Source organism: Kryptolebias marmoratus, linkage group LG24 (genome assembly GCF_001649575.2).
Source record: "Kryptolebias marmoratus isolate JLee-2015 linkage group LG24, ASM164957v2, whole genome shotgun sequence".
In the NCBI taxonomy this organism is placed as follows: domain Eukaryota; kingdom Metazoa; phylum Chordata; class Actinopteri; order Cyprinodontiformes; family Rivulidae; genus Kryptolebias; species Kryptolebias marmoratus.
In genome coordinates this window covers 22,153,422-22,169,652 of record NC_051453.1, presented here as the reverse complement: position 1 = coordinate 22,169,652, position 16,231 = coordinate 22,153,422, and the positions used below count along the sequence as shown (strand labels likewise).

The 16,231-nt window shown below is 40.0% G+C and overlaps 1 protein-coding gene across 4 annotated transcripts in view; it reads right to left on the bottom strand.

The window, feature by feature from the left end:
- The window catches only part of evi5b (ecotropic viral integration site 5b), a 56,324-nt gene that overhangs the window by 31,606 nt on the left and 8,487 nt on the right, over positions 1 to 16,231 (bottom strand). For 3 of the 4 annotated variants that reach the window (XM_017433727.3, XM_017433726.3, XM_017433731.3), the window contains exon 2: positions 4,070 to 4,302. In XM_017433727.3, the coding sequence (XP_017289216.1) occupies positions 4,070 to 4,221 (152 nt within the window). In that variant the 5' untranslated portion in view covers positions 4,222 to 4,302. Of the gene's footprint in view, positions 1 to 4,069; positions 4,303 to 5,243; positions 5,349 to 16,231 lie in introns of those variants that run through there. The other variant, XM_017433728.3, reaches the window with a different exon arrangement.

Sequence of the window (16,231 nt, the reverse complement as noted above, 5' to 3'; positions counted from 1 at the left end):
TCCTTACTAGAATTACTCCAGTTAGGGACAAATACAAAATCACTCCAAAACAGACCAGAAAACAGAAAATTACCTAGCATAACAATGTCAATACTAAATTACAATTTTGTATTTTGAACCTGCTAAAATGTTGAAACAAGAGCACCTTTGACAACTAAAACAAAAATAAAAAAAATTCCTCTCCTGGCAGTGTTAAATGTTCTTCCTTTCTATTTACCACTAATTTTCTCTGGTTAGCTGGTTTGCAAGTCACGACCTGCTGAGTGTCATTCAAGTGTCTGCGTGCAGTTAAGAAGGGGGATGGTAGGGACTGACTCAGACCCCGTTTACACAATGTTGTTTTTAACTGAAACCCTAACACTTCTGTTGTGTTTCGGCCCTTTGTGTACAAAACAACAGCAATCGTTTTCTCTGACACCCTAACTTCTTGAATCCAGGCCTCAGAGTAGTTGTTTTTGGAAAAGCTCAGCATTGGTGTGAAACTGTGCATGCGCACTATGAACAGCTGCAACAGTTTTTTTTTTTCCTGTGCTTGCCCATGTCAATGAACAACAGTAACAACGGTGGATAGCAGAGTGCTATTTGTGCTGCTCACTCTTTTCAACTTATCAGATCTTCTGACACAGAACACAGATGTGCTTCATCTTCTTTTGGGTCAGCGGAGGCACATTTCTCACATTCTACAAAAACTGTCAGTCCAAACAAGCATACGTGCACTTGCCATTTTGGATGTAACTATTTTCATTCTTGAGACTGAAGTGTCTGTGTGCATGCAGGTCTTGTTAAATACAAAAATCACAGCGCCGGCTGGTGACCTGGCATGAAAATTACAGTGGATCCATTAGTTTTTGCAGTCTTGACAAACAGTGATTGTGATCAAAGCAGTATTGTGTAAATCTGTAACTTTTTTACAATCAACATTGGAAAATCTTTACATTTTCAGGGATTGTTCACAGGTAAACAAGGGCCTTAGGCTGTGTGGGTGTCAAGGTGAGCACAAATCCCCATGCACAAAATAACTAGCAGATTAGGATCAAAATTTAAATAATGGCCTGACATTTTAACTAATATTTAAGCACTTGTATTACACAACTTTTTGAAAGTTTAATAAAATTATAAATTAAAGGTCTACATGGTGCACATTTTAATCAGGTGTATTTATTATTTAAGTTAAAGATTAAGTTGGATAAACTAAATGTTACTGAAAATGTTTACACTGTACCCAACAGACTAATCGGGATTTTATTTCCTGGGGAAGTATTTGAAGAAACCAACCTGACAGCTTTTTCAAACTTCTGAATTTCAAAACCTGTCTAGTACCGACAAGGTCTACCAGCACAGAATAATGAATGTCCACTCATAGCATCTTATTTTTAATTCGGAGAATGAGTTGATTGATTCAGAACTTCACATGAAATTAGCATGGGCCGTCTTGCTACGTTTAATTTCTTCACTAATATAAAAGGCAGCTGGTCATGCTGAAAGGGGCTGATGTGCCATTTAACTTGACGGTTACACAGCACTTCAGGGCAGCTGAAAGCTGATATATAAAGCCAGTTTGTTTATTTTTGAAACAGAAATAGAACAGAGCATGAACACAGAGCTGCTGCAGCCAGTTTTTAAGAGCTACTCTGCCTCACACGCAGCCTCTGAAGGAGAGAAACTACATTATCAAAAGTAGAGTTGATAATGCTGGAGCTTGTCAATACTATGACTGAGGGGTGTATGGAGACACTCATCTCATGAGACGGGATGAGAAAAGATCCTGGATTTATGAGAATGAGACAAGATTAGATCTTCACCCTTGAAGAATAAAAGAATAAAAACCTGATCAAGGGCCCCCTCAATCGGGTTGGCCTATTTTTTTGTTTAAATATAATTAAATTTGCCATGTTTTTCAGATTTCCCATGTCAAAATAGTCACACAGAAATATTAAAATAACTTCCAAAACACTTTTTTAATCCAGTCAAACCAGAGTTTCTGGGGTTTTCTAAAACAAAAATATTTTATGACTTCTTTTTTGATTACATTATTTTTTCTTTAACTGATCTTTAATAAAATTAACATTTTAACTCCTGGCACCAAAACAGATAAAAACCTTTAATGAAAATTTTGACAGATGCAAACATTTTAACTTAAAATTACAAATGAAAACACAAAACAATAATCTGTATAAAATAAGTTCACAGTGTAGTTGTGATGAGCTCTGACAGGCGTTTGTCTGAAAGTCTGAATTGTAAAAACTAAGGACTGAAGTGGACATTAAAGGGAAACTTCACTGCATATTTATTTTTTTATTATTTACATCACAGAGAAAAGGTGTTCACTCTGATGAACAAATAATTAAACAACTCACGCTGATTTTATGGGGCTGCTGTGGCTCAGTGGTGTGAGCAGTCATCCTCAAATGAAAGAGCTGGACGTTCGATTCCCAGCAGTACTCACATCAAAGTGTCCCTGGGCAAGACACTGAACCCCTCATTGCCACAGATGTCATTGATATATGAATGCAACCTAAAGCTGATTCTATAGAGATTAGTCTCTATAGAATGATTTATTCAGATTATCCTTGTAGAGCTGTAGTACGAATATGTCTGTGGATGGGTAAATGAGGGCAGATAGTGTTGTAAATTACTTGGAGTAGCCTGATTTGCTAGAAAGGTGATATAAGTACATTTTTGTCACAACCCAGCCTTAAAGGCTAGATAAAAGTTGAAACTTAATTTTCTCTGCTTCGTAGTTGACAAATCACTGTGTGAACTCATCATTAAGTCTGTTCTGTTTCGAAATAAATTAATGCACGACAGAGACTCTTCCTCTCAGCATGTAGCTGCAGAAGAAGCTGCATGAGGGCGGTGAGGGAATCTACACTCACTTTGCATGAGGGACGTACTGCACGGTCCTAGTGCCTGACCTGGCCTGTGTTCAAACTACAGTACTACTACACAAAATGATTTTAAGTGGTGGCAACATCTTTAGTGCTAATTTCACCCAACAAAGTTAGGAGAAGGGTTTTGGAGGTTGACAAGACAGTTTTCAACTTGAGAAATCCTGTGATATTTTAATCTTGCTACACTCCTTTGAGATCATGTTACACCCCTACTATGACCTTTAATAATTTAGCACTGAGGCCTGATACAGACCTATAAACATTCCTACCTGAGATATAGTTGACTGAAGGCTTGTTATGAATGCTATTCCAAGATTAAAGTTACATTTTTTCCTCGCTAAAATTAAAATATCTTATCTAACCAGTAAAATATATAAAAGGTACAAGTTAAGGCATTACAATTTTTTATTAAAGCTATATCATTCTTTTTTAAGTTAGTATATTATTCTGGTTGACTTTATTGGGGGTTTGCTGGTGTTGTGCCCCCAAAAAAGAAAAGGAAAAAAACCCTACTGCTGTTGAAAGCACCCGTCTCACAGAAAGCACATAAACACAGGGCCGCAGTGCTGAGTGTAACCACCCTGTGCTGCTCACGGATGTGCCTGCATTATAATTGACTTGTTATGCTCAGGCACAGTCGATGCAGATTGCTGAATCCATCTACCTCTACATCAGTGAGGTATAATTCTGGTCCTGGAGGGCCACTATCCTGGAGATTTTAGTTGTTCATCAGCAGGTCAAGTTCTGCAGATGCCTGTTAATCACTCACTTATTCAAATCAGGTTTTTCAAAGCAGAGAAACATCTAAAACATGCACGGTAGTGGCCCTTGAGAACCAGAATTGCGCTAGATGATGCAAAATAAGCTTTCACTGCCTGCAGTTTGTCTACAGTATAAGTAGCAACCCTTTAAACAAAAGCCTTTCAATGCAAGTATTTTCTCCTAACACTGATTCCCCAATCCCCTCTGACTTATTGTGACTAAGATTTTAAAACCCCAAAACATCTCTTCAGATTGTTTGCCCACAAAGCAGATTTCTTCTATACATCTGTTCTTTTCCCACATAACCCACAAAATTTACCCATTCTTTTAAAGGCCTACATTGTTTCACGTTCTGTTTAATTCAAACACTTAAACTACAAAGCCAAAATGAGAAAAGCTTCAGGCAGACTGCTTACCTGTTTTGCTCCTCCAGCTTTGCAAGCAGCACCTCATCATCAGGACTGAGCTGCACTGGCGAGGACGGTGAAAGGGCAGGCGAGGACAGAGACGTGGAGGAGGAGGTAGCAGGGGTCTGCAGGGATGTGGGTGTGGCCACCTGGCTAGCCATCTGACTGACCGTGAGCGACACAGAGTTCTTCACCCATGAGAAAGTAGAACTCAACTTTCCTGCCACCTTATCTGTCGCCACCTTCAGAGAATGGAGAAGAATCACGTGCCTTTAAGTTTCTTAAATAAAACTGCATAAAAACAGCCATTTTTTTCTTTTTCACAGGGCTCGGTCTAACATGAATCAGACAACTCTTAAAGCCATCTCCCTAGCATGCAAAGCTTATGTTTATGTAAACAAGGTATTTAAATGTTGATGAAACATATCTGTATCTCAGCACTCTTGAAGTGCCACATAAACAGTTTTATTAGACAGCACCCCCAGTTCGTATTGAGTGGATCGATGCAGCTGCAGCTCCAGCTCCAGCTCCAGCTTCAGTCAGCAATGACAAATCAGTTTGTCTTTTGGTTTCCAAAAATCAATATCTTAAATGACTTGTTTGCATTCCAACAAAAGTTAGATGTGTAAGTACTGCATCATGAGAGTAAAGAAAAGATGTTACGTGTTCCACTATAAACCACCTTCAACAGTTCACTTTTTACGTGGAAATTTTACTTTTTTACTTCAAACAAATAGCCATGGTTGCTGTTTTTTGTTTGTTTGTTTTTTTAAACTCAGCTGGAACTGAAAGGCAAAGGAAGATGCCCCTGTGCGTGTGTGTGTGTGTGTGTGTTACGTGTCTGACTGTTAGCAAAATGTCTCAAAACCACTGGATGCTAACACTGTCAAATAAAGCATATAGACAACATGTAATCTTATCAGAGGGTAAAAATATGACTACTATCTTTCTTTAAAACCATATATACACTCATCTAAGAAAATCAGAGAGGAAGAAATACCAGAAAGGGTTTTGATTTAGTAGACGACAATGCAAAAAAGAAGTGCGAGCAGGGAACCATTCACATGTTCCTACCTGCTGTTTCCATAAGAAAATGCAATAAATAAAGTTTGATCTATGTTAATTTGTAAAAGAGCAGGTTTAAATGTTGATGTTAAAATGAAAAGTTTAACTGAACACTCACCCACAAACTCTTGTAAACCTTCGTCCAACCTAATACACAGCTCTGTAGTCATATGGTAATCATACTCTCAGTAAGGGTCAAAGTGCTGCAAGAAAGACAGCCTTCTGATCTCTTGATGAAATCATTGTACACTAGGAAGTGCATGTCTCTCCTCACACCAGGAAAAAAAAGACTTCCCTTCATTTTAACCCCATCTAGAGATGAAACTGTCAAACTGCCACCCATCAGGTTACAGATAAATATGTGCTACTGAATAAAATAAGCCCTTTTTTGTAAATAGCAAATCTAAAAAAAAAAAAGTACAGACAAGGTAGAACTTAAAAATAGAAAAAGATTTACGTAAAATTGATGATAAGAAAGGGAGAATTTAGGTTAGCTAAGCTTATTTACCCATGTAAATCTCACCCCCCCCTTCACAAAAGACCAAGGTTGGCCTTAGATGCCTTTTGCCATCTTGGTGGAGAGTGCAAGTCAACTTGATGCTGTTGAGCCTCTGAGCTGCCAAAGGAGGTAAACATCTAGCAAAATATGTCATAAACCGCTGGATCGATTTTATTAAAACTCTAAGAAAGTAATTACTGGATGAACATTTTCACTTGAGTAACTTTTGGAGTCAGTCCAATTAAAGATGGCTGCCACCACTAAGGAACCTTAGCCAACATAAAAAGGGACATTGTGTTTTTTTAACACCATAGTATACCTAGAACCCGATCAATAGCCTATGACTAGTCCAGAAACAGTTACTAATAACAATTAAAATATAAGAAAGTGCTTTGTTTCATCCATCCATCTTCTATCGCTTAGCTGCAGTCGGGTCGCGGAGGCAACAGGTACAGGAGGAAAACCCTGACATTCTTTTCTCCAGAGACACTCTCCAGTTCCTCCTGCAGGATCCCAAGGCGTTCCCAAGCCAGAGAGGATACGTAATCGCTTTGTTTCAATACTTGCAAATTAATAAACATGTTTGTGAATTTTTAGATTGGCACTGTGTCATTTAATACTTTGCATCAATCAAATCAGAGAATCCTAACTTTCCAGTGCTATGTCATATGAGCACCCACTTACAGTAAATGTGTACACAGCAAAGTTTTGTTAAAAAAAAAAATCTAACAGCCCACTGATGAACTATCTCAATTTAAGGGATCAAAACATTAGCTGTGTGTCTTTATTAGCAGAGCTGCATTGATGCTGAGGGTAGTAAAATCACAAATCTATTATTGTATGCTTACTTCAAAAGCTTGGTTATGTCTGTTACATAACCAAGCTTTTTGAAGTGTCTGTAAAAAAAAAATCCCACAGTTGATATAACTCAATTGAATTTGAACCATTTTATGTCTACATTAATTAACGTATTTAACTAGCATCAAAGGACCTGCTGATGTTCTGTTTGTTGCTCAGCTGACAGCTGCTTGTATGACAGGCTGAGTGTTTATTTGCATATAGAGCGAGTAACTGAGCTCGGATCACAAGTGGACACTTAGGACATGTGTTGGAATAGACTAACATGTTTGAACACGCATATTTAAAACTACACTTATTATTAGCATGCACTTATGAACGCATTATTCGGGACATATGTTAGCACACTGTCTGGACAGGGTCTGAGTGGTCAAAGTGCAATTGCAAATGTGTATTTAGGCCATATTTAATGTCTCAGTCAGTTTGTGTAAATTACAAAAGTGACAAGTTCTGTGGGACAAAGATCATCTAAAACTACCAATCCTAAAAACAAAAGTTCAACTCAAAAGTTTGTGCCTTCTACTTTGACCTCACACAATGCTTGTTAGGTGAAAGCTGAGTGAGGTCAGCGATGTCTACGCTTCTGTGAAAACAAAAGTAAGGCCTTTAAAAAACAAGGCCAGGTACTTTTTTGTGGGATTCATGATCAATAATAGACAGTCAGAATGAAGTTTATTTAGCACAATCCACACATGCTCTTTATAAAGCCTATGTTTGTCATCGCCTGCCACCAAAGGGCAAATGTTTACGCCTGTGTTTGTTAACAAAATGGCTTATGAACCACTAAACTAATTTTAATGAAGCTTGCACTGGATGTACATCTTCAACTGATGAATGTTTGGAGTCAACCCCAATCAAGATGGCCATCCCAGTTGACTGACCTTAAAAAAAAAAACCACAAAAATGTCTATAATTCAATCAATGTTACAAACATTAATGCGTGCCAATCCCAACAAATGCTCTGACATCTTGCGATATTGCATGATTATGTGGATAACATTAAGATGATCTTAGTCTAAAACTCTAGCTGTAGAGGCTAAGCCAAAGCTTTAAGCCCCTGAGGTGGTACACCGGGGTAAAGTTGACTCGCCGATCACTTAAGCCGCTACTTGAAATGAGAGCCGTCCTTGATGTTAGTGCAGGTAATCAATCCATTTATTTCCATGATTCGGCAATCATCATGTCTCCCTTGTACAACAAGTCATTCCCTTTAACATGTTGACAGTGACATCGAATACATAGTTCAGCTATCCTAATAGCATTCACTTGTTAGCGGTAGCTCTGCCTGCGTGCATTGTATGCGTTGTGTGCGGTCAAAAACTGTTTCCCCCTCTCGGGTGGAACACACCTGTCCTCAGCATCACCGGATGCAACCTAAATAGATAGCTGACAGATCATGTGACCCAAACCATTTAGAATACAGATTCATAATCTGCTCCTACACACCGGCCCCTAATTGTTATGGCAGGCAGACATAACAATTATATACAACAACAATAGGAGCAAAATGAACACATATCTGTTAATTTACACCCCTTGTATCAAACAAAGTTTGGTAACAGGTCTTTCAATAATATTGTTCTTTGTTTGTAGTTTTACAGATCGCACCATGCCTTTTTTATCAGAGAAAACCGCTATTACTTTGGCAAGAGGCCAGGAGCCACATGGGGCAGATGAATCCATGACGACGACGACATCTCCAGATTTCAAATTTTGTTTCTGTTGATTCCACTTCTGTCTTTCTTGCAATAGGGGCAAATACTCCTTAATCCAGCGTTTCCAAAATAAATCTGAGATGTATTGAACTTGTCTCCAACGACGCTTCACATACATATCTGAGGGTTCAAACAGCCCAGGTGGTAAGGCAGGTTTTCCTTTTAGTAGCAGCAGATGATTTGGTGTGAGAGGTTCCAAATCATTTGGCTCATCTGATAGCCTTGTTATTGGACGATCATTCAATATGGCCTCTATTTCACACATAACAGTATGAAGTCCATCATCGTCCAATCGTTGCTGTCTTAAAACTGAGTTGAGGATGCGCCTAACAAGGCGTATCATACGCTCCCACACTCCACCATGATGGGATCCTGCTGGTGGATTGAAACTCCATTCAATTCCAGATGGAGTAAGAGCATCTTGTATCCGTTTATGGTCCAGTGAGGCGAGAGCTTGCCTCAACTCCCGTTCGGCTCCAACAAAATTGGTTCCATTGTCCGACCTGATGTGAACAACTTGACCCCTTCTGCTGATAAAACGGCGTATTGCATTGATGCAGGCATCTGTTTCGAGGGAGTTTGCTACCTCCAAATGTATTGCTCTGCTTGTCATACAGGTAAATATTACACCATATCGTTTGCATTGTTTTCTGCCTTGCTTGATTTCAACAGGTCCAAAATAATCCACTCCAGCATTCGTAAATGGAGGCAAATCAGGAACAAGTCTCTCTTTTGGAAGATCCGCCATCTTTTGCTCCAAAGCTCTCCCATTAAAACGTCTGCAATTGCGGCATTCAGATATGATTTTTCTCACTGCTGCATTTGCGTTGGTGATCCAATACTTCCTCCTAAGAGTTGACAGAGTATGGTTTCGTCCACTGTGTCCCAACAACTGATGAATGTATTTAAGAATGAGCCTGGAGATATGCTGATCTTTGGAGAGAATAAGAGGGTGTTTTTCCTCAATGGGCATTGCTCCTTTACTTAACCTTCCTCCAACTCTCAACAGCCCATCATCCAACATAGGGTCCAGTTTATAGATGGAACTCTGTCTGCTTACTGTTCCAGTCTTGGACACCAAGCAGGAAATTTCATCTCCAAACCTCTGCTGCTGACAATAGCGTACAATGGCCAACTCAGCTTCCAACAGATCCTTGGGCTTTAAGGCGTTGCCTTTTGATGTCAATGCAGCCCTTTGTCCTTTCACTAGCCCATTATTAAGATCAGGGTCTTTCAGATGAGCTGTTTGGTTAATGAGCTGCAGCAAATGGGTTTTCAGTCTGAGAAACCAAGCAACGGAAATCTTGAGTTTCCTCCATTCGGAAAAGTAGTTGATGAGAACATCAGTGGGCTTAATTGAATCAGCGGCAGCACAGTTCACAAGAGCATCCCTTTTGAGCTCTGGATCACTGGAGTCCATCTTATTATCAATGGGATTCTCTGGCCAGAATCCTTCAGGCTTCCACAGAAAGCTGGGGCCCTCAATCCAACTGTGATTGGTCAGAAAACGCGTTACTTTCATTCCCCTTGATGCAGCATCGGCTGGATTGTCGTTAGAACCAACATGCCTCCATTGGGAAGGGCTTGAAATCTCTCTTATTGTTGAGATCCGATTTGCCACAAAGGTTTGGAAACGTTTATCCTCATTGTTGATGTATTTCAGAACTGATGTACTGTCCGTCCAAAACACAGATTTATCCAGCTGCATTTGAAGCTCTGCCTTTAGCATCACATCCACTCTTGCAGCCAAAACGGCGGCTGTAAGTTCCAGTCTTGGGATCGTCACAGTTTTTAAAGGCGCCACTCTGGCCTTTCCTAGTAAGAAAGCTATGTTAATATGATCTTTGTTGTCTTTCAACCGGATGTATGTTACAGTCCCATAGCCATCTTTACTGGCATCAGCAAAATGATGTAATTGGCAATGTATGAGGTTCCCAAAATCCTTTGGTTTCATACATCTTGCTACTTTGAATGAAGTCAGTAACTTGACCTCCTCCAACCACTGTTCCCACTGTTTCAAAATATCCAGTGGGATGACATCATCCCATCCACAGCTCCTCCTACAGAGCTCTTGCTGCATCATCTTAGCAGGAAGGATGGCTGGAGACAGAAAGCCCAAAGGATCGTATACTGAACTGGTGATGGACAGCATGCCACGTCTGGTTAGAGATTGATGTTTCATCTCCATCTGAAATCTGAAGGAGTCTGACTCAACACACCACAGTAGACCTAGAGCTCTTTCAGCTGGGAGGTCATCTCGATCCAAATTGAGCTCCTTTAAATCCTTTGCCCAGTGTTCTTCTGGGATAGACTGCAACACTGCTCGACTGTTACTGATCCATTTCTCCAACTGAAATCCACCTCTTTTACAGAGAGCATTTAGTTCATTCACCATTTTTATGGCCTCTTCCTCTGAACCCAAACTCATTAGGCAGTCATCAACATAAAAGTTTTGCTTGACAGCAAGAACAGCTTGATCAGAAAAGTCATCTTTGTTGTCATCTGCAGTTTTCTTTAGCGCATAGATAGCGCAGCTTGAAGATGAAACGGCTCCAAACAAATGCACAGTCATTCTGTAGACTTTCAGTTCTCTGCTGATGTCTCCTTCTGGCCACCAGAGAAAGCGCAGAAAGTCTCTGTCTTGTTCTGCAACCTTCACCTGATGGAACATGGCCTGAATGTCACCCATAAATGCTACAGGCTCCTGCCTGAAGCGAAGGAGCACTCCAAGTAAGGAACTGGTAAGGTTCGGTCCTTGTAGTAGTTCTTTATTTAATGATGTTCCTTGATAAGTGGCTCCACAATCAAACACCACTCGTAACGAACCCTTTTTTGGGTGAAAAACACCATGGTGAGGAATGTACCATACTTTCCCAACTGTACCGTTCAACTGTCGATCTGGTACTTGCTCGGCATAACCTTTTTCAGTGACATCCTGGAGGCAACTTGAATATTTCTTATGAAGTTGAGGGTCATTTACAAACCTCCTTCTTAATCCAAGTATCCTCTGCTTGGCTACAGAGTAACTATTTGGTAGCACAGCGTCTGTGTTCTTAAAGGGCAGTTTCAAACAATACCTCTTATCTTGTAAAGTTGATGAGGATTCCATGATTTCCATAAAACGAATGTCTTCTCTTGACATTTCAATTTTCTCTGAGGTTTTCTCGTTGAAGTCATGGTCATACTGATTGTTGAGCAGAAACTCCAAGTTAGATACAGAGATCTTGTTCACTAGAGCAGAACGCGGCTTCACTTCAGTACTGCTGTTATTTCCATCTTCATTCAGTGGACCATTGATCATCCAGCCCAACACTGTCCTTATAGCATATGGGCCATCTCCACAACTGTTGACCACTTCCCAAGGCTCTAGTATCTTGGGAGCGTTGGTTCCTATCAACAAGTCAACATTGGCCTTTATGGTGGGGATTTGAACCTTTGACAAATAAGGCCATCTTTCTATTTCTGCAGCAGTAACAATATTATCTGAAGTGACTGGCATTTGCTTCTGCGTAAGCACTTCTGGCAGAGGATAAAAGTTGTTTCCATTCAACCCTGATACCTCTATGCCAGACAATGAATAAGCAGTAACAACTTTTTCCTGCCCCATTGTTTTTAAGAGAAAGTTGGTCCTTTTTCCTGTGATGTTTAATCTTTGCATAAGATGTTGTGAACAAAATGTAGCCGTACTACCAGGATCTAAAAAGGCGTATGTCTGTATGACATCCACTCCCTTGGTAGACTTTACTTGTACTGGAATAATGGACAGAATACAGCGACTCTTTCCGGCCCCTGTATGTCCACATGTCTGGGGAAGAGTTGATGGTTTAACTCCTATTGGCTCTTTTATTGGTTCAGGCTCAGGATTTGCCTTTGGAATATGCAACACAGTTGGGTGTTGTTGATCACAAATTTCACAGATTAAACGTTTATTACAATCTCTGCTAATGTGACCAGTACACAAGCATCCAAAACAAATCCCTTTGTCCTTCAAAAGACAGATTTTCTCTCTGTGTTTCTTGTTTTTAAACTGTTGGCATTTATCCAGAAGGTGAGCACATGAACAACAATGACAGAATGGCTTTTGTGTCTTTGATCCATCTTCAGAGTAATCCACTGATCTTGCTGTGGTAGCAAAACTACTCCCTTTACTTCTGATTCTTGACTGTAGCTTGAAGCTGCTGGAAGACCTCAGGCCAGCTGTATGTTGTGGTGCATACACTTCAATGTCACCAAAAATGGGATCAGACAAGATCCTCACATGTTTCTCCAGAAATACAACCAGATCAATAAAATGAGCTCTGTGGTCGTATGACTCCAAAATATCATGAGCAACAGCTCTCCATCTCTCTTTGAGCTTGTATGGCAACTTGGAAATGACCATTTTCATGTTACTTGGCATATCCAACTCCTGCATATAATGAAGTTCTTCCATCACGTTGCAACATCCTCGTAGAAACAAAGCATAAGCTTGTAGAGCTTTAACATCCTCTGATTTTATTGATGGCCAGTTCAGAGCTTTGTTTATATAAGCAGTTGCTATTTTGTATTCATTGCCAAAATGTTCCTGCAGAAGACCCTTTGCTACAATGTAGCCACATTCAGGATCCATATGCTGGCAGCTGCGGACCAGTTCCTTGGGCTGTCCTGCAGTGAATTGCTCCAAATAATACAGACAGTCAGCTTTACTGGCTTTGTTTTCCACTCCTTGTTCAAATGCTTTAATGAAAGCTTTATATTGAAATGGATCTCCTTCAAACACAGGAATGTCTCGTGGTGGTAAAGACAGTAAACGCTGTTGATGCACAAGTGCAGCAGTTATTTCATTTTGCTTGTGCATGATAGTGACAGCATCTCCATTTTGAACTTGATCAGTTTGATGACTTATCCTTTGTCTGGTTTGATTTTCACAAGCAGTTGTTACATCATGTTGCAAACCATGTGATTTTTCAAAGTCCATTTGATCATGTGCATCAAAATGCTGCTTGCTCACAGAACTTTTCATTTCAATCCGTTTTGGTTTCACATCCATTGTTTGCAGTTTGATTTGTGTTGGTACTGCATTTCTTTGCTGCGTTACTTTATATGCTGCAGGATTATAATCCTTTGCCATGACATTAAGAGTTTTATCTGATGTCAGTTTTCTTTTTTCCCCCTCAAAATAAGAGTTCATTCCGTCAGTTGGTGCACGGGAAAGACACTGTTCATCAGAAGCCTGCAGAACTGCCAACTTTGCAGTGGACGCAGCTAGCTCAGTTTCTAGCTCAAGCTGTTCCTTTTTCCTTTTTATCAGTTGCTCCTGTTCCTCCAGTGCATGACGTTCCTTCAAAGCAGCCATTCTTGCAACCAGTGCAGCTCGCTCTGCTGCAGCTTTTATTTGTGCAGAGGAAGTTGTACTTGACCGATTGCTGGTAACACTTTTGTTATAATGTTTACTCACATTGGAAACACTATCATTAGGTCTAATATCATCGTTATCCAACCCACCGTGATTAATATCAGCACCATTTTTTAAATGACCAGCACTTTCATTTTTAGGTTCATCGTTTTCTTTTGATTTAACCCACCTTTTCACATTTTCAGCAAATTCATCAGTAAACAACATTTTTGCTTTAAACCATATTTCATGTTTTTCTTTCTCCTCAACCGGCAATAAATTCATTAATGAATCATGCATGCATCTTATTTCAACACACAAGTCAATGTAACCATCAAGAGACGTTAGAACTTCTGAAACCAAACCATTTTGCATCAACTCTTGTATCTTTTTCTTTAAACTGCTAGCTTTATTTAGCTTAGCCTTTCTACCAGCTTGCAATCGATCTAACCGATCAGCAATTGCTTTAGCAGAAAGTTTAACCACTCGTTTGCCCGTTTGTGTGTCACAACTGCTGGTCAGAAAGTCCTGGTTGTCAGCAGTAGATGGCGCACTAGCACCCGCTGGTAAATCCACATCCGCTATGCAATCCTCCATAATAAAAGTCCGTCAGTTAATAGATCACAACCAGTTAATTGATACAAAGTTAATTGTTCCTCCACGTCAGCAACCAATGCATTGGATTTACGCCATTATGTGTGCACACATTTAGATTTATTTTCAGATGGCCATTGTAGCGCTACACATACCTATTCGATGCGTGCATTTCAAATCCAGCAACAAGGAAATCCAGATGTCCTCCTGAACGCCGATCCTGTCCGACGTCACCAGGCTGCAGATGAGCTGATGCCAATCAGCTGCCGCTCTGTCCCAACACACAGGCTCCGTCTGCGTCCCTCGTCGTAAACAAACGCCATCCAAAGTTCCTTTCCACGATCAGTTCTTGTCATAAACAGTTTTTGACTTTGTTGTAGAGGCTAAGCCAAAGCTTTAAGCCCCTGAGGTGGTACACCGGGGTAAAGTTGACTCGCCGATCACTTAAGCCGCTACTTGAAATGAGAGCCGTCCTTGATGTTAGTGCAGGTAATCAATCCATTTATTTCCATGATTCGGCAATCATCATGTCTCCCTTGTACAACAAGTCATTCCCTTTAACATGTTGACAGTGACATCGAATACATAGTTCAGCTATCCTAATAGCATTCACTTGTTAGCGGTAGCTCTGCTTGCGTGCATTGTATGCGTTGTGTGCGGTCAAAAACTGTTTCCCCCTCTAGGGTGGAACACACCTGTCCTCAGCATCACCGGATGCAACCTAAATAGATAGCTGACAGATCATGTGACCTAAACCATTTAGAATACAGATTCATAATCTGCTCCTACACTAGCATAAAAGGCGGTGGGTGATATGCATTCCTTGAAGGAATGCTAGGCCTTTAACTTCAAATGTTTTTGAGTAGACTAAAAATGCCTCGGATAATACTTTGGGGACCAAAGTATAAACAAATTTAGACTTTAGTCAAGTCTTGCGAGGGTAAAGCCAGGCTCTATCAGATACCACTGTCCAACTGGTCTTAAAAGACATTCCGTCTGGCGAGCCAAGCCAACTGAACAACAGCTTCTCTATAAATCCTGGATTCAGGGATTGTTGCTGCTTTTGTTCGCCAAAGAACTGAAAGGGGCGCTGAGATGCAGAGTGCATAGCTAATGAAGCTCAAAACAAGTCAAGAAGAGGGCCTCTGTATATACAAAAAAAAACTACTTAAAAGAAATTGGGGAAGTGAAAAAGACCAGTGGCAGAATCAAGAAGTATTTTCTTTGTTTTAACTGAAAATCAAACAGATGTGTCACACTTGTCTAAAAATATCAGGTAAAAGGCTGTCAAAAACTGAGACAAATATAAAAATTCTAGCTTATCTTTTATTTCACTCATCTCCATGTTGCCTTTTGTAGTAACAACTTCAAATAATAAATTTGTGGGAAAGACAACATCTCAGCTGTGTGAGAGTGCTAAAGCCAGGCTAGGCTAACAATAACAAACTCAACCTGGGGTGGAAAGGCCTTTCACTTCACACGCACAGGGAAGCTCATATTTTCCAAGTGTACACACAACGTTCTCTGGTCTTACCAAAGACTATTCCTCAAACGGGCAAATGCATATAGAGAACAACTAACCTTACATCATTGTAGCAGATTAAATCTGCTAGCAACTGACTATCACCAGGATTAAAGGTAACAATTAAATCCCACCTATAATTAGTTTATTGTGAAGAACAGATAAGTATAGTCAATAGAAAACTTCAACTGTTAGACTACTTACAGCCTGAAACAGACTTTAGGACAAAAACAGGATTTAAGTGGCTGCATGATCCTGATGAGTACCGAGACACTATTCTTAGATTTTTTTATTTTTAACACTTCATTTGAAGAAAATAACAGCTGCAACCAATATCAGTATTAAATGCAAGTATTTAGGTATTAAAATTTGTGCGGGCACATTGGTCACGCTTAAAAACTGAAGTTATTATCTTTGGACCTAAAGAGGAGCGAACTACAATCAATGCGCAGCTCCAGTTATTACAGCTAAAAACCAGTGATCAGGCCCGAAACCTGGGAGTAGTGATGGACTCTGACCTGAACCTTCAAAACCACATTAAGAC